Here is a 20,267-nt window from a genome sequence, read left to right as displayed (position 1 = left end):
AGACAAAAAAAAACAAAGAAAAATAGAACAGATTGATGAACCAGGAGCTTGTTCTTTGAAAAAAATTAATAAAATTGATAAACCTCTAGCCAGACCTATCAAAAAGAAAACATAAAGGACCCAAATAAATAAAATCACAAATGAGACAGGAGAAATAACAACCAAAACCATGGAAATACAAACAGTTATAAGAGAAAATTATGAAAAACTGTATGCCAACAAATTGGACAACCTAAAAGAAAAGAATAAATTTCTAGAAACATGTAAATTACCAAATATGAAACAGGAAGAAATAACACTTCAGAGTGTAGGGATAGAAGGTACATTCCTCAATTTCATAAAAGCCATCTATGAAAAGCCTACAGCAAATTTCTCAATGGGGAAAAGCTCGAAGCCTTTCCTTTAAGATCAGGAACACGACAAGGATGCCCACTCTCGCCATTATTATTCAACATAGTACTAGAAGTCCTTGCAACAGCAATCAGACAACAAAAAGGGATCAAAGGTATCCAAATCAGCAAAGAAGTCAACTGTCACTCTTCACAGATGACATGATACTCTATATGGAAAACCAAGAAGAATCCACCCCCAAACTACTAGAAGTTATAGAGCGATTCAGTAATGTGGTGGGATACAAAATCAATGCTTAGAAATCAGTTGCATTTCTATAAACGAACAATGAGACTGAAGAAACAGAAATTAGGGAATCCATTCCATTTACAATAGCACCAAAAATCATACGTTATCTCAGAATTAACTTAACCAGAGATGTAAAGGGACATGATACTCTATATGGCAAATCACTCTTGAAAGACATTGAAGAAGACACAAAAAGATGGAAAAATATTCCATGCTCATGGATCGGAAGAATTAAATAGTTAAAATGTCTCCACTACCCAGAGCAATGTACACTTTCAATGCCATCCCAATCAAAATACCAATGACATTGTTCAAAGAACTGGAACAAACAGGCACAGTTTGTGTGGAACCAGAAAAGACCCCGTATTGTCAAGGAATTGTTGAAAAGGAAAAAAAAAAGCTGAGGGCATCACATTGCAGGATTTTATTTATTTATTTATTTATTTTTAATTGAATTTATTTTTTATACTAATATTTTTAATTATGATAGTCACCATACAGTACATCCCTGTTTTTTGATGTAAAGTTCCATGATTTATTAGTTGTGCATAACACCCAGTGCCCTCCTTACTACCCATCACCAGCCTATCCCATTCCCCCACCCTCCTCCCCAAATGGCTAACAGACACATTAAAAAATGTTCAACATCATTAGCCATCAGGGGAATTCAAATCAAAACCACATTAAAATACCATGTTACACCAGTTAGAATGGCAAAAATTGACAAGGCAAGAAAGAACAAATGGTGGAGGGGATGTGGAGAAAGGGGAACCCTCTTACACTGTTGGTGGGAATGCAAGTTGGTACAGCCACTTTGGAAAACAGTGTGGAGTTTTCTCAAAAAGTTAAAAATAGAGCTACCCTCTGATCCAGCAATTGCACTACTGGGTATTTACCACAAAGATACAGACATAGTGAAGAGAAGGGCCATATGTACCCCAATGTTCATAGCAGCATTGTCCACAATAGCTAAATTGTGGAAGGAGCTGAGATGCCCTTCAACAGACGAATGGATAAAGAAGATGTGGTCTGTATATACAATGGAATATTACTCAGCCATCAGGAAAAATGATTACCAAACATTTGCAGCAACATGGATGGGACTGGAGCAGATTATGCTAAGTGAAATAAGTCAATAAGACAATTATCATATGGTTTCACTCATTTGTGGAACATAAGGAATAGCAGGGAGATCAATAGGAGAAGGAAGGGAAGAATGGAGGTGGGGTAAACAGAAGGGGGCATGAACCATGAGAGACTATGGACTCTGGGAAACAGACTGAGGGTTTCAGAGGGGAAGGGGGTAGGGGATTGAGCTAGGCTGGTGATAGGTATTAAGGAGGGCACATATTGCATGGAGCACTGGGTGTTATACACAAACAATGAATCATGGAACTAATCATGGAACATCAAAAACTAATGATGTACTGTATGGTGAGTAATGTAACATAATAAAAAATTTAAAATAAAGTCCAGGACACATGGCTTCACAGGCAAATTCTCCAAACTTTTAAAGAAGAGTTAATACCTATTCTTCTCAAACAATTCCAAAAAAATAGAAAAGGAAGGAAAGCTTCCAATTTCATTTGAAGAGATCAGCATTACCCTGATACCAAAACCAGATAAAGACTACATTAGAAGAGAGAACATTGGGCCAATATCCTCGATGAATACAGATGCAAAAATTCTCAATAAAATACTAGCCAGCCAATCCAACAATACATTAAAAAAATATTGACTACAATCAAGTGGGATTGATTCTCTGGTTGGAAGTGTGGTTCAATATGTGCAAATCAATCCACATGATACATCACAATAAGAGAAAGAATGCAAAACATATGATCATTTCAATAGATGCTGAAAAACTTTGAAAAAGTACAACATCCATGATAAAAACTCTCAACAAAATGTGTTTACAAGGGACATACCTCAACGTAATAAAAGTCATATATGAAAAACATGCAGTTAATATCATTCTCAATGGGGAAAAACTGAGAACACTTTCTCTCTGGCCAGGAATGAGACAAGGATGTTAACTTTTACCACTGTTATTTAACATAGTACTGGAAGTCCTAGCCATAGTAATCAGACAAAAGAAATAAGTAAAAGACATCCAAATCAGTAAAGTAAAACTTTCACTATTTGCAAATGACTTGATACTCTATATAGAAAACCCAAAGACTCTACCAAAAAACTGCTAGAAGTGATACATGAATTTGGTAAAGTTGAAGGGTACAGAATAACCATAGAGAAATTTGTTGCATTCTATACATCAATAAGGAAGCTGCAAAAAGAGAAATTAAGAAATCAATCCCATTTACAACTGCACCAACAACAAGATACCTAGGAATAAACCTAACCCCAAACATAAAAGACCTGTATTGTGAAAACTATAAAATACTAATGAAAGAAATTGAGGATCAAACAAAGAAATATATATTTCATGCTCATGGATTGGAAGAAAAACCATTGTTAAAATGTCTAGACTAGGGCGCCTGGGTAGCGCAGATGTTAAGCTTCTGCCTTTGGCTCAGGGCGTGATCCCGGCATTCCGGGATCTAGTCCCACATCGGGCTCCTCTGCTGGGAGCCTGCTTCTTCCTCTCCCACTCCCCTGCTGTGTTCCCTCTCTCGCTGGCTGTCTCTCTGTCACATAAATAAATAAAATCTTTAAAAAAATAAAAAATAAAATGTCTATACTACCTAAAGCAATCTACACATTTATTGTAATCCTTATCAGAACACTAACAGCATTATCCACAGAGCTAGAACAAACAATTCTAAAATTTGTGTGGAGCAACAAAAGACCCCAAATAGACTAAGCAATCCTGAAAAAGAAAAGCAAAATTGGACACATTCCAATTCTGACTTCAAGTTATATTACAAAGCTGTAGTGATCAAAACACTATGGTACTTGCGCAAAAAATAGACAAACATCAATGGAACAGAAGAGAAAACCCAGGAATGAACCCAAAACTATATGGTTAGTTTATCCTCAGTGAAGCAGAAAATAATATCCAATGCAAAGAAAAGTCTCTTCAACAAATGGTGTTGGGAAAACTGGACAGCCACATGCAAAAGAATGAAACTTGACCACTTTCTTATACCATACACAAAAATGAATTCAAAATGGATTAAATACCTAAATGTGAGACAGGAAACCATCAATATCCTAGGGGAGAACACAGGCAGTAACATCTTTGACATTGGCTTTAGCAACTTCTTTCTAGATATATTCTAAGGCTAGGGAAACAAAAGCAAAAATAAATTATTGGGACTTCATCAAAATAAAAACCTTCTGTGCAGCAAAGGAAACAAGCAACAAAAGTAAAAGGCAACCTACTAATGGTAGAAGATGTTTGCAAATGACAACTGATAAGGTGATAGTATCCAAAATATATAAAGAAATTATAAAACTCAAGACCTTCAAAACACACACACACCAAATATCCACAAAAATAATCCAATTAAAAAATATACAGAATACCTGACTAGACATTTTTCCAAAGAAGACATACAGATGACTAACAGACACATGAAAAGATGCTCAACAGCACTCATCACCAGGGAAATTCAAATCAAAACTCCAATGAGATGCCACCTCACACCCTTGAGAATGTCTAAAATCAATAACAGAAGAAACAACAAGTTTTGGTGAGGATGTGGAAGAAGTAGAATCCTCTTGCACTGTTGGTGGGAGTACAAACTGGTGCAGCCACTCTGGAAAACAGCATGGAGGTTCCTAAAAAAGTAAAAAGTAAGACTATCTTATGATCCAACGAATACACTACTAGGTATTTAGCCAAAGAATGCCAAAACACTAATTCAAAGGGATACATGCACCTCTATTTTTCTAGAGCATCATTTACAATAACCATTTTACACCAGTTAGAATGGCAAAAATTAACAAGGCAGGAAATAACAAATGTTGGAGAGGATGTGGAGAAAGGGGAATCCTCTTACACTGTCTTTGGGAATGCAAGTGTTGGTACAGCCACTTTGGAAAACAGTATGGCAGTTCCTCAAAAAGTTAAAAATAAAGCTACTCTATGACTCAGCAATTGCACTACTGGGTATTTACCCCAAAGATACATATGTAGTGAAAAGAAGGGGCACATGTACCCCAGTGTTCATAGCAGCAATGTCCACAATAGCTAAACTGAAATCAGATGGGGAGACAAACCATGAGAGACTCTTGACTCTGGGAAACAAACTGAGGGTTTCAGAGGGGTGGGGAGTGGTGGGGGTTGGATTAGCCTGGTGAAGGGTATTAAGGAGGGCACTTGCAAGGAATACTGGGTGTTATGTGCAAACAATGAATCATGGAACACTACATTAAAAACTAGTGATTACTGTATGGTGACTAACATAACATAATAAAAAAAATAACCAAGATATGGAAACAGCCTAAGTGTTCATCAACTGATGAATTAGGTAAAGAAGATGTGGCATTTATTGTTCACCCATTAAAACATAATGAAATCTTGCTAGTTACAGTTATGTAGATGGAGCTAGAGAGTATTCCACTTTGGAAAACAGTGTCGAGGTCCCTTAAAAAGTTAAAAATAGAGCTACCCTATGACCCAGCAATTGCACTACTGAGTATTTACCCCAAAGATACAGACGTAGTGAAGAGAAAGGCCATATGCACCCCAATGTTCATAGCGTCATTGTCCACAATAGCTAAATTGTGGAAGAAGCCGAGATGCCCTTCAACAGATGACTGGATTAAGAAGATGTGGTCCATATATACAATGTAATATTACTCAGCCATCAGAAAGAATGATTACCCAACATTTGCAGCAACATGGATGGGACTGGAGGAGATTATGCTAAGTGAAATAGGTCAAGCAGAGAAAGACGATTATATGGTTTCACTCATTTATGGAACATAAGAAATAGCAGGAAGATCAGTAGGAGAAGGAGGGAAGAATGAAGGGGGGGGCAAACAGAAGGGGGAATGAACCATGAGAGACTGTGGACTCTGGGAAACAAACTGAGAGCTTCAGAGGGGAGGGGCATGGGGGACTGGGATAGGCTGGTGATGGGTATTAAGGAGGGCACGTATTGCATGATGCACTGGGTGTTATATGCAAATAATGAATAATTGAACACTACATCAAAAACTAAGGATATTCTGTTTGGTGACTAACATAACATAATAAAAATTATTATTAAAAAAGAGAGTATTATGCTCAGTGAAATAAGTCAGTGAGAGAAAGACAAATACCATATGATTTCACTCATATGTGGTATTTAAGAAACAAAATAGATGAACATAAGGGAAGGAAAGAAAGATTGGCAAACCAAGAAACAGAATCTTAAGTATAGAGAACAAACTGATGGTTACCAGTGGGATGGTGGGTGAGAGGATGGGTTAAGTACGTGATGGAAATTAAGGAGTCCACTTGTCACAATGAGCACAGGGTGATGCATGGAGCTGTTGAATTACTATATTCTATACCTGAAACAAATATAACATTGTTTTTTAGCTAACGAATTAAAATACAAACTTAAAAAATTAATAATATAAAAAAGTTAACAATAGAGCTACCCCATGATCCAGAAATTGCACTATTGGATATTTACCCAAAGAATATTAAAACACTAGCTTGAAAGGATACGTGTACCCTTATGTTTATAGCAGCATTATTTACAATAGCCAAGATACAGAATGATTAATGGGATTAAGAGGATTAAATATATAAAAATATATATCTAACCATATTCAGCCATAAAAGAGAATGAAATCTTGACATTTGCAGCAAAATGGATGGAGCTAGAGGGTAAAATGCTAAATGAAATCAGTCAGAGAAAGGCAAATATAGTATGATTTCACTTGTATGTGGAATTTAAGAAGAAAACAAATGAGCAAAGGGAAAGAGAGTGAGGGAGAAAGAGGAGTCAAAAACAGACTCTTGATTATAAGAGAACAAACTGATGATTACTAGAGGGGAGTTGGGTGGGGCAGGGTTAAAAAGGTGATGAAGATTAAGGAATGTACTTGTGATGAGCACCAGGTTTGTACAGAAGTGTTGAATTACCCTATTACGCACCTGAAACTAATATAACACTATATGTTAACTAATTGGAATTAAAATAAAAACCGCAAAAAAAAGAGTACAATACTCCCCATGAAAGATTATAACTGCCAAATGAATTAATCCATGAAAAGTGCTTAGTACAGTGCATGGAAGACTAAAAGATCAAGAGATAGTGACTATCATTTTTATAGTTATTGTAGTATGTAGTTTGATTTTAACAATCTGAAATGATGTAAAAATCAAATCTAACAGTGCTCATGTTGCAATTGAGGGAGCTGAAGTTCAGATATAACTTGCTCAAATTCTCAGAATCAAGTAGATGCAGAGCCAGGCCCTTCTCTATGTTTCCTGACTTCCTCTTCAATGTTCTACTCAGGGCTACTGATCCTGCTGTAGGATTGGAATTTTTCCCCAGAGAAATGCTGTGCATATTTTCTGGGACATTTATCTTCACACCTAGAAGGTCCTAACAAGAGGCCAGAGGCAGTTCAAAACTATAGTCACCAGACAAGACAGAAATTGACACTAGTCCAATGAGGCATGGGATTTTAGCTCTTCATTAGGAAAGACTGTAAAGAGGAGGTGTGTGAGTGTGTGTGTGTGTGTGTGCGCGTGCGCGCGTGCATGTTAGAGTGTTGTAAAATACAAAAGGGGTGCTCTCCAAAGCTCAGGGTTCTCTGTGTGAGTAACCCACTGGAAAACAATGACTGGAAGTTCAAATGAGGTGGACTGAATGAAATAAACAAAAATCAAGGGACTGCCAGACAAGAGAAACTGAATCTGGGAGACAGAGGTGCTTGACAGATTTCCATGTAACAATGTCAGGGCCTGAAATGCTGGAGTCTCCTCTTAGCCTTTCCCCAGTCCCAAATCACCTGTATATAGCTACCCTTTGGCAAGCATATGGAGGAGATACTGTCTGTCCTTGGGGTCTCACTACCCCTTTCTGCAAAGCTCACCCCTCTGCTGACGAAGGCCTCTCTCATCCCTCCAATTAAAAAGAAAAGAAGCCAAGGTTAGACTTTACTTATATTTTGCTATAAATTTGTTGGATGTATGTCTCCTTTTGGAGCTGTTTATATTTTCAATGTTTAGTAGACGGTGAGCAGGGCCAAACCTAGGTGTAAACTGCTGGTGAGCTTACAGTTGCTCTGGGGACTGTGAAGAGAAGCAATTAAGCTTCTTAGTAAGCCTAAAGCCTCCCTCTTGCTGATTACAGATAAGTACCAATTAAAAGTCATTGAAAAGTTAACCTAATAGAGCGTACCACTACCAGGCTCAATGGGCAAGTACACTAGATGTTAAACTTAACTTTCCCTTTAAGAAATAAATAATAGAACCTAAATGAGCACTAACGGGAACACTTAACACCAAAGAGGTGGAACTATTGGAGAAAGTGATTCAAAGAGCTTCCTGAATATGAGATATGAGAGAATATATCCCCATAACAACTTTATCCGTGGGCTTGCCAATTATTTAAGTTTTGATTTGTAGAAAGCTCTTTCATACACTTAATCTCTTATACTCTGAGGCTGGTAGGTACCCACTCCCAACACCCTGTTTATTTACATAGGTTTAACAATATGACTGCTGAATATTGCACAGGTCAGCAATGTTGATCTCTCCTCCCTGGGCCCACCAGAAAGGAAAATATCCCCATACTGGAGGAAGAAAACTCATCCCAAAGGTCACCCCCCGAACACCTGAGTCTTGTGGAAGAAACCCAAAATAAACACAGCCTGGGAGATCAAAGACCAGAGAACACTATTGACTCCATGGAAAGTCAAGTCACCCTAGCAGGGGGAGGAATTGCTTCACTCACTCTGAACCTCCAATCTCAGTCAGGGGAGGGAGGGGGTAATCACATGATTTGTGCTGAAATAGGGAAGGAAGGAGAATGTGAGATGGGGCTGGGAGTCCAAGTGAAAGATATAGAGAAGGAAGGGAAGTGAGCAGGCACAGACACTGGCAGACATCAGAAGTTCAAGCCTCTTTGACAGCAGGAGTCTAGAAGAAAGGACAAAAGCAGTTCTGGCTGTGATGGGGCTCTTACTGGGCCTCCTGCTCCTGGGCCACCTAACAGTGGTCACCTATGGTAAGGCAGAAAATGGGGACCTGGTTACCACTGCTAGCACTGGCAAAAGGGTGGGGGTTCGGGATTACATGGCTACTGGGGAAAGCCTATTCCTGCTGAATAGGTGAATGTTCTCCCACAGTGCTGCAGACTCTCCTAGCTTTGGGTAGTTGAAGCCTGCTGAAGAAGCCAGGAGGTAAGTTTGGGTAGAAATTGAAAAAGATCCTCTCTTGAAAAACATCCACATGATTTTCTACTACTTGTCACATCTCAGGGACATTAAGAAGGTGCCCAATGCCACCCAAATTCCTCCTTCATCTTCTTTCACCTGAAATTCTACCATTCTACCTTAACCCCTCTGTCTTCAGGTCTCGATCCCTGTTAAGATATATAACCTTCAAAGAAGGAATGTTGTCTGAAAGCTAGATGGGACCTTAAAAGTAACTTAGACCCACTCTTCACTGTTATGAACAATGCTCAGAATATCTGTTCACATACTTCCAGTGACTGAGAGTTGACGACTTTCCCAGATTATCTAGTCTATCCAGGGGCATTTCCAAATGTTAAGATGTTCTTCCTTGTGTTGAACTAAATCCCCTTCCTTGTTGCTTCCATCCTAAGTTCCCAGCTCTGTTTCTTACAGACACATAGAACATATCTACTCCCTCCATGCTGTGACAGTCCTTTAGAGTTCTGAGGGCAGATATCATATCCCCTTGATTCATCTCTTCTCCAAGGTAAACAAGCTCTAACTCCTTCAACTGATCTTCACAGGACTTGTTTCTTACCATCTGTGGGGTAACTCACTTCCCTATGAATATGGCCCAGTTTTTCCAGGCTGCTTGTGGGAAATTAATGCTGGTTATATATCCAAAAAGAGGTCTTACTATCCCACAGAAGCATTATTTCTGTGGGTATTCCTCCATCCTCTTTTGTATCCCTGAGAATTGAGATAGACTTTTAGGTAACTCAGCCTAAGTAATAGCTAAATGAGACCCAAGATTCAGCAAAGGGGTTCTTGCTGCATCTCTGCTTGTTCCATATCTTTAGAGGGAGAAACCAGATGTATGTTAGCTTGGTGTCACTTATGTGGTCAGAAAGAACTCAGCTTTTCATAGCTGACTCAAATTATGCTACTCTATCCTGGGGCTCTGTGAGCAATCAAATTCTAGAGCCTCAAAGCTAAAAGGGATACTAAATTAAGTTGCCTGAGAGGGAAAAGAATGTTCTCCAGGCCACAAAGCATTAGTGGCAGAATTAATACTACTAAATAATAGTGTTGTTGTTTTTACAAATACAATATTTTCATTCTCTAATATGTTTTAGAGTGTCCCTTTCTACCTTCTCTAAATCTGTTGGTTTGAGCTGATACTTACAGAGGCAAGACTGGGGCTCAGAATAACATGTTGTACATGTTAAAGTTAAATCATGTGTGTACACATGAGTGTTCTCGTGTATGTTCCATCCTCAGCCTGTGAGGTCCTCTAGACCTGGAAACAGGTCTTCCTTTTGTGTGGAGTGTTTAACACTACAAACCTGAAGCTCAGGACATACTGAATGACCAATGACATATTCCCTTTCCCTGGATCTCAGTGTCCCCAGCCAATTTATACAGTAAGGAGATCAGCTTGGCTCGCCTCAAAGGGCCCTGCCAGCTGGACAGCTCTGTAGGACTGTGACTTCACTTTTAAAAAGCTTCTGGGAGCCAGAATCAGCTGCTAGGTAGAAGACACATGTTGAAATAATCATAATAAAATAAATCTTAAACATTTTTATTTTATAAACATTATGAATCTTTTATTAACATCTATTATCTAAGCTAATCTTCTATCCAGCATCTACTGAATGCCAACCATTATTCTAGGTGCTTTCACACCTATAAGCTCATTTGATCTTCAAAATAACCCTCCATGGAAGGTTTATTATTACCTCCATTTTAATGATAATGACCTGAAGCTCAGACAGGTTTAGCAATTTACTCAGGGTCACATAGAGACATGGTGACATGGGTCACATATTAAGAGAGACCTTGGACTTGGATTGGTGTTACTCTTCTCACTACCTCGTGTGCTCCTTCACTAGTCTCCTGATCTCACCAGGTGCTTCTATTCAGTGTTTCTCTAGTCTGTCTGAGAACCAAAAGGATAGTTGGAAGGTATAATTCAATTCTATTGAAGTTATCTTCACATTGGAGATCAAAGTACATGATGTACAATGCCTTTATGTGTGTGTGTGTGTGTGTGTGTGTGTGTGTGTGTGTGTGAGATACCCTGTGCCTACCATATACTGCCTCTTTGTGATACTAATGAAGCAGGAGAAGAAAGAGGAGAAAACAAGAAAAAGAAGGAGGAAGAATAGAAGCCATATGGAAGATGGGTTGAAGGAAGGAAAGAAGAAGGAAGGAGGGGGTAGTAAAAGTGGCAAAAACATGTAATTCTTAGAAGTGTGGTTACTAACTCTGTACCATGCCCCTATTCTGGAATGTAGGAGTCAAGCCTGACCTACTTTTACAAGTGATTTTCAAGATTGAGAAATTGAGACTGGCTCTTCATAGTCTTGACAGACCAGAGTGGGCTATGTGAGAATCCCCAGGAAGTTCCCAGAGAGGGTAATGCAAGCCAAACCTTGCAGTTCCCCCAAGGTCAGAGGGAAGATATACATACACATACATATAGACAAAGGCATTTTCAGCTGTTTCAGATGTCCTCACAGCAGAATGCTGTTTTGTTGTCAGCAAAAGAATGTGAGAATGCTTTTCAGAGGAGGGGTGGGAGATTTGGGAGAGCTGGAAGATCAGTGGGAAAGAGCACATTAAACTGAAAGGCTCAGATTGTCTTCATGGGGCTTAAGGCTGGTATGTGTGTACTCGCAAGTGACACATGCATGTTCATGATGATGATAAGCTGCATTTGTGTGCATGTGGAGTCCTGAACTAGCAATAGCACAGTGAAACTCACCACCATCTGGTGAAAGTTCACCACCAGCTAGAAAATGTAATTATTTAGCTTCCATTTCCATTATAGCCTATTAGCATTGAGCCATCTAGGATTGGAAGGGACCTTAAAGAGTAATGCTGTCCAAAACCTAAACAAAGCTCAGAACTTCTCTCATACTGCTTAGTTCATCAATAAACAGCTCTGATTAATTATAAAGTTCATTGTTAGGGCAAACCAAAATCTGCTCCTATTGCACTCCCATTTGTGGGTCTGAGTTCTGCTTCCTGACCAATCTGAAACTCTCCAGAGACTATGTGGTGTGTTTAACAACATGGACTCATGTTTATTTATTCTTTTCTACTCAAGGCTTTTATTTTGGTTAAAATATGCTAGTGATGTTCTAAGAATCCCTGGTAAGGGCACTGGCTGGAGGCCTGACTTTAGTCTCCCCACTGATAGAAGTCCTGGTACTTGATACTTGGCAATGAATTCTGGGAGCTAGAAAGCATGCCCCCATCCTACTATCTGTTTGATTGAAGCCTGGGAATTCTGGGTTACATAACAGGCTTTTATTCAGTAATATCTCATATTACGAACCTCCTTCTTCTAGGACAGACATAAATTGTCTACATACAATCCCTCACTCCTGGTTGGAGTTAAATAAAACACAAAATCCTCAAAATATGAGCTTATGAATGAAAATTTATTTCTTAAGATTTTTTTTAATTTCAGAGATAGAGAGAGAAAGAGAGAGCATGAGCAAGGAGAGGGGCAGAGTGAGAGGGAGAAGCACACTCCTCGCTGAGCAGGGAGCCCGACACAGTGCTCAATCCCAGGACCCCAGGTTTATGACCTAAGACTAAAGCAGACACTTAACTGACTGAGCCACCCAGGTGCCCTGAATGAAAATTTCTAATTGGAAGTGATGGCTCTCTCAAAACTCCCCAATTCCTCTACCCCATCTTTACCTCCCCAGCACACCAAGGAACAATCTCCTTTTGGTCCTACTACCATTTCTACCACAGCCAGCTCTAGGATTTTATTCAGACCTTTTCCCTCTCCAGATATTTTCCTCTCCATTCCTCCTCAGGATGGAATTTTCCAATGTACCTTTGGTGAAATCTAAGGGAAACCAAAAGGGAAATGAGAAATCAGGGAAAAAAGGTCAGGCTTACAAAGTGCAGATTTCAAACTTAACAATAACTAATGATTTTGTTAAACAAGAATACATTTCATAGAAGTTTTCACCCTCAGAATTTCCCTGTGTCCTTCCTCCCTTCCAGAGAAGAGCTTAGGGTCAGGGACCCAAATACTGAGATTTTCTGAGGGAGCAGTAGGGAATAAGCAGGGAATATGGTCCTTTCTTTCTTAGCCCTGCAGCCCTCACATTACTCCAAGTATATAATTACATAATAAAATAGCCCTGGTGCAAATATTCAGCATTTGTTCCTATGCTTCTTTGGGAAAATATTGAAAGAAGTTCTTTTTTATAGACATACAGAACTTCAGAGTTTAAAGAATCCTTAGAGATCATTCCTTTCAAACTCTCTACCTTATAGAGAAAGAAAATGGGTCCTCATGGTGGAAAGTGACTTATCCAGGGTCATCTCACAGCAAGACAGAAACAGGAACTTGAAAGGAACTTGAAACTAAAGAGAGCCCAACAGTGTTAAGAGCTGGTCTGAGGACTGGTTCTGATTGATAGGAAGGCTGGCAGAGAACAAAAGGGCACATGGAATCCAAAAGTATGATGGAAAGAAATTTGAGAGGTGTTTCTCAGAAGCCTCTTGAGGTCTGCCACTGCCATCCTAGCTCCCAGATGGGTGTGCCATCTATGTTTGCTTTCTTCCTCCTCTTCAGGCCATCCCATCCTGGAAGCACCTGAGAGTGTGACAGGGCCTTGGAAAGGGGATGTAAATATTCCCTGCACCTATGGTCCTCTGCAAGGCTACACTCAAGTCTTGGTAAAGTGGCTGGTACAACGTGGCTTGGACCCAGTCACCATCTTCCTACATGATTCCTCTGGAGACCATATCCAGCAAGCAAAGTACCGGGGCCGCCTGCAAGTGAACCATGAGGTTCCAGGAGATGTGTCCCTCCAACTGAATACCCTGGAGATGGATGACCGGAGTCACTACACATGCGAAGTCACTTGGCAGACCCCTAATGGCAACCAAGTGGTGAGAGATAAGATCATCGAGCTCCGTGTCCAGAAACGTGAGTGACTGTGATGATAAGAAAACACTGATAGACAAAGACCAAATAGAGGACTATAATACTAGAAAAGCTTTAGAAACCCAGAGAATTTTGTTTACTTGTACACAGGCTTTCTTCAGTCATATATGCTAATCAGGGGAAGTATATAGGCAGAGGATCCCTCAGGGTCATCACTCTCATAGTATAATTTAAGAAATTTTGGGAAGGGTTCCTGACCTTCAAATCTGTAACCCTTCAAGTGTCCCAGAAATTCTGGCATCCACGCCCTGGCTGCCCTGCTTGGGCTCTGCGTCTTAAAACTCATACAAATGAGTATATCTATTTAATCACGATATCAGAAAGTAAATAGATGCTGACAGAGAAGCTCTGGGGAAAGGGATACTGGGGTTAGCCAAGACACATTTCGCTGATGACAATTTTATGAAAACCTGGCCCTGGTCATCTAAAACTGCAGATAATCCAAAAACTCTATCTACTAAAGCCTAAAATAATCTCTCTATATATATTTTTAAAAATCAGTTGATTTTTGACTCCAGATAATCCAAAACCCTAGATACCAGAAAACAGTACCTAATCTTTCAAAGGAAGCTATTTTTATTTACATTATGATATTTCTTACTCCCTCCCAAGTCAGGAGCCCCTTTTAATTCCCTTTGCAGATATATAATTATCCCTATACCCAGCAAGGATGACTCAACTTTGTCTTCATATATCCTTGTAACTTCCCAGAGCCTCCTCTTTTGTCTTCCCCTTTCAGTCTCTGTTTCCAAGCCCACAGTGACGACTGGCAGTGGCTATGGCTTCACAGTGCCCCAGGGAATGAGGATTAGCCTTCAATGCCAGGCTTGGGGTTCTCCACCCATCAGTTATATTTGGTACAAGGAACAGACCAACAATCAAGAACCCATCAAAGTAGCAGTCTTAAGTACCTTACTCTTCAAGCCTGCCATGGTGGCTGACTCGGGCTCCTATTTCTGTACTGCCAAGGGCCGGGTAGGCTCTGAGCAGCGCAGCAACGTTGTGCAGTTCGTGGTCAAAGGTAAGCAATCCTTTCTGTTGGTGATCCTAGCAATGGACCACCTTGTACTGGAGATACCTCAGTAAAGTAGTGCCTTTATTCCAGAGAAAAGAATTTGTGCATGTGGACAGAGGGTGTGTCCTGGGTTGTACAATCACAAAGAAAGAAAACTTCTGGACTGATGATAATAGGGCTGGAGACAATGCCTGTCATGTTATAGGTTAAGAAGATAAAGATGGTAAAGAGGAAAGTGACATTCACTAAGCAAATCGTATTTGCTATATACTATTCACAATAACTCAACACACGTTCTGTAATTGAATTCCACATCTATCTCATGAGATAGCTATCATTACTCTCATTTTACAGAAGAAGAAACTGAAAATCAGAAAGGGAATTTTTGTTTCCTTGTAGCTCACAGTCAGGAAGTTCAAGTTGGAACTTGCACACAGATCACATACTCTTTCCATTATGTCTGATTGTCTCTTATGGTTGTATCTTTATTAGCTCCTGGACACCTCTTGGAACCTTTTTTATTTGTTCTTTTTTTGACTATATTTGACACACAGTGTTACATTAGTTTCAGGTATACAACATAGTTATTTGACAAGTTTATAGATTATGCTATGTTCACCCCACAAGTGTAGCTGTCATTACATCACTATTACAATGTCATTGACTATATTTTTTTACTCTGCCTTTTATCCCCTTTTATTCCCTAACTGGAAGCCTGTATCTCCTACATCTCACATAACTTGCCCATCTTCCAACTCTCCTCCTCTCTGGCAACCATCAGTTTATTCTTTGCATTTATAGGTCTGATTCTACTTTTTGTTTATTCATTTTTTAGGTCCCACATATGAGTGGAATCACATGGTATTTGTATTCATTCATTCATTCATTCATTCATTCATTCATTCATTTGAGAGAGAGACAGAGAAAGCACAAGCAAGGGAGGGGCAGAGGCAGAGGGACAAGTGGCTCAGTATTTGTCTTTCTTAGTCTGACATATTTCACTTAACATAATACCCTCTTGGTCCATCCATGTTGTCTCAAATGGCATGATTTTATCCTCTTTTATGGCTGTGTAATATTCCAGTGTGTGTGTGTGTGTATCACACCTCCCTTATCCATTTGTCTATTGATGGACATTTAGGTTGTTTCCATGTCTTGGCTACTGTAAACAATACTGCAGTAAACATAGAGGTGCATATATCTTTTCAAAATTGGTGTTTTCATTTCCTGTGCATAAATTCCCAGTAGCAGAATTATTGGATCATATAGTATTTCTATTTTTAATTAAAAAAAATAAAACTCCATACTGTTTTCCACAGTGGCTGTACCAGTTTACATTCTCACCAATAGTCTATGAGGGTACCTTTTTCTCCACATCTTCACCAACACTTGTTATGTCTTGTCTTTTTTTATTTTAGCCATTCTGGCAGGTGTAAGGTGATATTTCATTTCTCTTTTTGTTTGTTTTGTTCAGTGAGGATTTTTTATTGTTATTTTATTGTTTGTGTTTGGTTTTGCTTCATAAAATAAAGCCCAATTATCTACATAGTTTCTTTAAATACCCCCCCAATCTTCTTCCTAAAATCAAATGCAAGGTCTGGTTGAGGTCTCAAGGAAGATTGACTCAGGTTAATCAAGGTCTGGCTATTTCTTACAGCATTATCCTGGGAGCACTACCCACTATATACATAAAGGCTTCAGGCTGGGGTTTAAATGAACAGCCGAGTAGTGATACATCTAAATGAATCTTGTTGCCTTCTGAGAGATCTCCTTGGAAGAGAAGACACTTATTCCAACAAGGTTGCCATTGTCCAAAATATGTTGGGAACTAACTGCTTTTTGGGACTTATCCTCAGAGCCACCTGAAAATTACTACCCTCAGAAAATAGTGCTGTATAAGGAAAATGAGCACACTGGCTCTTACTATTTAGATTAGTAGACTAATGCTGGTTTGAGACTCTTGTGTTTGCCTGGAAGGATTTGTTTCCCAAAGTTGAGTTGTAATGAGTATGTATGTGCTGTAGATTCTGGTCTGTTCCTTGGGGGAATAAGGGCGATCTCACTCTTAGAGAATTGCATGGTCCTGTTCTCTAAGAGTTGACAATATGGTCAAGCAGAGATGATATAGCATAGCCAGAAAGTCCAAGAATGTATACTTCATAAAGACATAAGTTGAACATTCTCAACTCTCTGTGAGTTAGTTCCTAGCCCATCTGGGAAGGACCTTGCTTACAACCATCAACCTGTCTATTCCTTATCAAAGTTTAAGCTTACTGGCAACAAAGCGGTTAGGCGGTGCCTACCATTGCCCCCTACTGATGAAAAAGGAAATAGGCTCAGAGAAGTTAACTCTCAGCTTTGTACCCTTCCCTGCTCTCTGAGCCTTCTTCCTTCTGTACCTTGACCTGGTTCCATGATTCTGGTTCCCTGTTTCACTTCTGACCTACATAGCTCTCAACCATCATTCCTTTGCCTTAACCCTCTATGCTGTTCCTCAGTTCTGGAGTGGCCCTGTATGCTTTGCCCTTTTTCACACTCTTGGACTGCTAAGCTCTCATGAAGCATACAAACAAACTAACTAACTAACAACTAACAGCAGAGAAGCATTGATCTCAGTTTAGTTTCATGCTCTATGATGTCAACTGCCTATCCTCATGCTGTTTACCAATTTGCTCATTTTTGTCCCATTCCTGATAGCAGCTGTTCAGAACACTTTCAGCTTATTTTAGGCCTCCAGACCTCCTCTCAGAACATGAGGTCACCTCCTCCTTCTTTGAGAATATCCAGAGCCCCTTCAGTTGTGAATTCTATCAACTACCCTCTCTGCCTTGACATTTCCCTACTTATTCCTTCTTGGCTCAGAGTAAGATGTGCCTTTCTTCTCTCCACAGCAAACCCTCCATCTGTGCTTTTAACCTCAGCTAATCTAATTCCCTGACCTGCCTATTATTCTATGCCTAAGCCTAATATGTATGTATGTATGTATGTATGTATGTATGTATGTATGTATTATAATATGTATATATTTAAGTCTAATATACATACTGTAAATAATATCTGCTACTCCATCTCTCTCCTATGACCACTACCAACCTTCTGAAAAAGATAGTTTCCATTGGCTGTCTCTCTTGATTCACTACAGCATAACTTTGTTAACTGGAGTCATCACTGACCTCCAAATACCAAAGCCCAAGACCTCTTCTTTCATACCCATCTTCCTCACATCAAGGTAACAGTTGACATTCCTTCCTCCTCACAGCTCTTTCAACTTACACTATCAACACCACCATTCTTTCTTGGTTCTCCTAAGACCTATCTGACTGATCCTTCTCAGACTCTTTTGCTGGCTTTTCCTTAATTTATCTCTTCATCATAAGTGTTGTCAAAGACTTAGTTTGGCAATATCTGTGACTCCCCCCTCCCATTTACTTCTCACATAATCATCAATATCACCAAGTGCTATGAATTCAACTACTAAATCAGCTCTCTTATTAAGCTCTGTCTTTATTTTCCCATACCTTCATAGTTTTATCATCTTTTTTTCCTGAACAATTTCAATAGCCTTTTAAATGACATCTCTATGTCCATCCATCCTCACCAAACCATCAACTTATTCAGCATTTGCTATCTATTTTATGTCACAAGTTATAACATCCATGACTGGTTCTTGATGGTCTTGCAAAGTATTTGGCACATAGGAAGCACTTAATGAATATTTGTAAATGAATGAACAAAATATGCCACTCCTTCACTACATTTAGATTGGGCAAATTTTATTCCTTCCTCCAAAAACTTCTGTTACTCCCCATGGACCCTTCTACCAAAAAACAATGCCTAACTCCCTTAGTGTGTCCTCAGCTGATCTGTCCAGCTATATCTCTCCACATCTATAACATAAAATGCCGTTCTCCCTGCCTGCAATGTTCTTCCTCTTTCTTAGTTTAAAGAAATTCTATAAACCTTTCATTGACATCATTTTTAATGAGATGTACTTTGCCTACTATAAGATTCAACGATTTAATGTATACAATTCAGTGGTTAGGATTGTTGTGCAACCATCACCATTATTTAATTCCAGAGCATTCTAATCACTCCAAAAGTAAACCCCATGCCTATTAAGCAGCCATTCTCATCCCCCATTCTTCCAGCCTCTAGAATTCACTAATCTACTTTCTGTCTCTATGGATTTGTCTATTGTGGCTGTTTGAAATTAATTGAACCATACAATATGTGACTTTTTGAGTCTGGTTTCTTTTACTTAGCATGATGTTTTCAGAGTTCATGCATGCTGTAGCATGCATCAGCATTTCATTCCTCTAATTGCTTAATAATATTCCATTGCATGGATATAACATGTTATCATTCATTTATCAGTTGATGGGTATTTGGATTATTTGTACTTTTTAGCTATTATAAATAATGCTGCTATTAACAATCATGTAAAATTTTTCTTGTGATTCTTTTCTTCCATTCTCTTAGGTATATAACTAAGAATGGAATTGCTGGGTCATACAGTCACTGTAGTTTAACTTTCTGGGTAACTGCCAAGCTCTCCTCCAAAGTGGCTGCATTACTTTACATTCTTTTTTTTATTTTAATGTTTTTTTTATTATATTATGTTAGTCACCATACAGTACATCCCTGGTTTCTGATGTAAAGTTTGATGATTCATTAGTTGCATATAACACCCAGTGCACCATGCAATACATGCCTTCCTTACTACCCATCACCAGTCTATCCCATTCCCCAACCCCTCCCCTCTGAAGCCCTCAGTTTGTTTCTCAGAGTCCATAGTCTCTCATGCTTCATTCCCCCTTCTGATTACTCCCCCTTTCTTTATCCCTTTCTTCCCCTACCAATCTTCCTAGTTCTTCTGTTCCATAGATGAGAGAAATCATATGATAATTTTCTTTCTCTGCTTGACTTATTTCACTTAGCATTATCTCCTCCAGTGCCACCCATGTTGCAGCAAATGTTGAGGACTCATTCTTTCTGGTAGCTGAGTAACATTCCATTGTATATATGAACCACAACTTCTTAATCCATTCATCTGTTGAAGGGCATCTTGGTTCCTTCCATGATTTGGCTATTGTGGACATGCATTATTTTACACTCTTATCAGCAGTGTATAAGGGTTGCAGTTTCTCCACATTCTCATCAATTTACTTTATATTTTGTTTATTAAATCATAGCAAACTAAGTGGGTGTAAAGTAGTATCATATTGTGGTTGCAGTTTACATGCCCTTAATGACTAATGATGTTGAGTATCTTATCATGTGCTTATTGGCCATTTGTATGCCTTCTTCGGAGAACAGCTTATTCAA

At 39.1% G+C, this 20,267-nt stretch overlaps 1 protein-coding gene across 2 annotated transcripts in view; it reads left to right on the top strand.

The window, feature by feature from the left end:
* Positions 1–8,606: 8,606 nt before the first annotated feature.
* VSIG4 (V-set and immunoglobulin domain containing 4) overlaps positions 8,607–20,267 on the top strand; it is a 59,551-nt gene continuing 47,890 nt past the window's right edge. The window contains exons 1-3 of one of the 2 annotated variants that reach the window (XM_019793594.2): positions 8,607–8,777; positions 13,553–13,909; positions 14,667–14,948. In XM_019793594.2, the coding sequence (XP_019649153.1) occupies positions 8,723–8,777; positions 13,553–13,909; positions 14,667–14,948 (694 nt within the window). In that variant the 5' untranslated portion in view covers positions 8,607–8,722. The remainder of the gene's footprint in view (positions 8,778–13,552; positions 13,910–14,666; positions 14,949–20,267) is intronic. The other variant, XM_002930789.4, reaches the window with a different exon arrangement.

The sequence above is a fragment of the Ailuropoda melanoleuca genome, chromosome X (assembly GCF_002007445.2).
Source record: "Ailuropoda melanoleuca isolate Jingjing chromosome X, ASM200744v2, whole genome shotgun sequence".
In the NCBI taxonomy this organism is placed as follows: Eukaryota; Metazoa; Chordata; class Mammalia; order Carnivora; family Ursidae; genus Ailuropoda; species Ailuropoda melanoleuca.
This window is presented reverse-complemented; position numbering and strand designations above follow the sequence as displayed.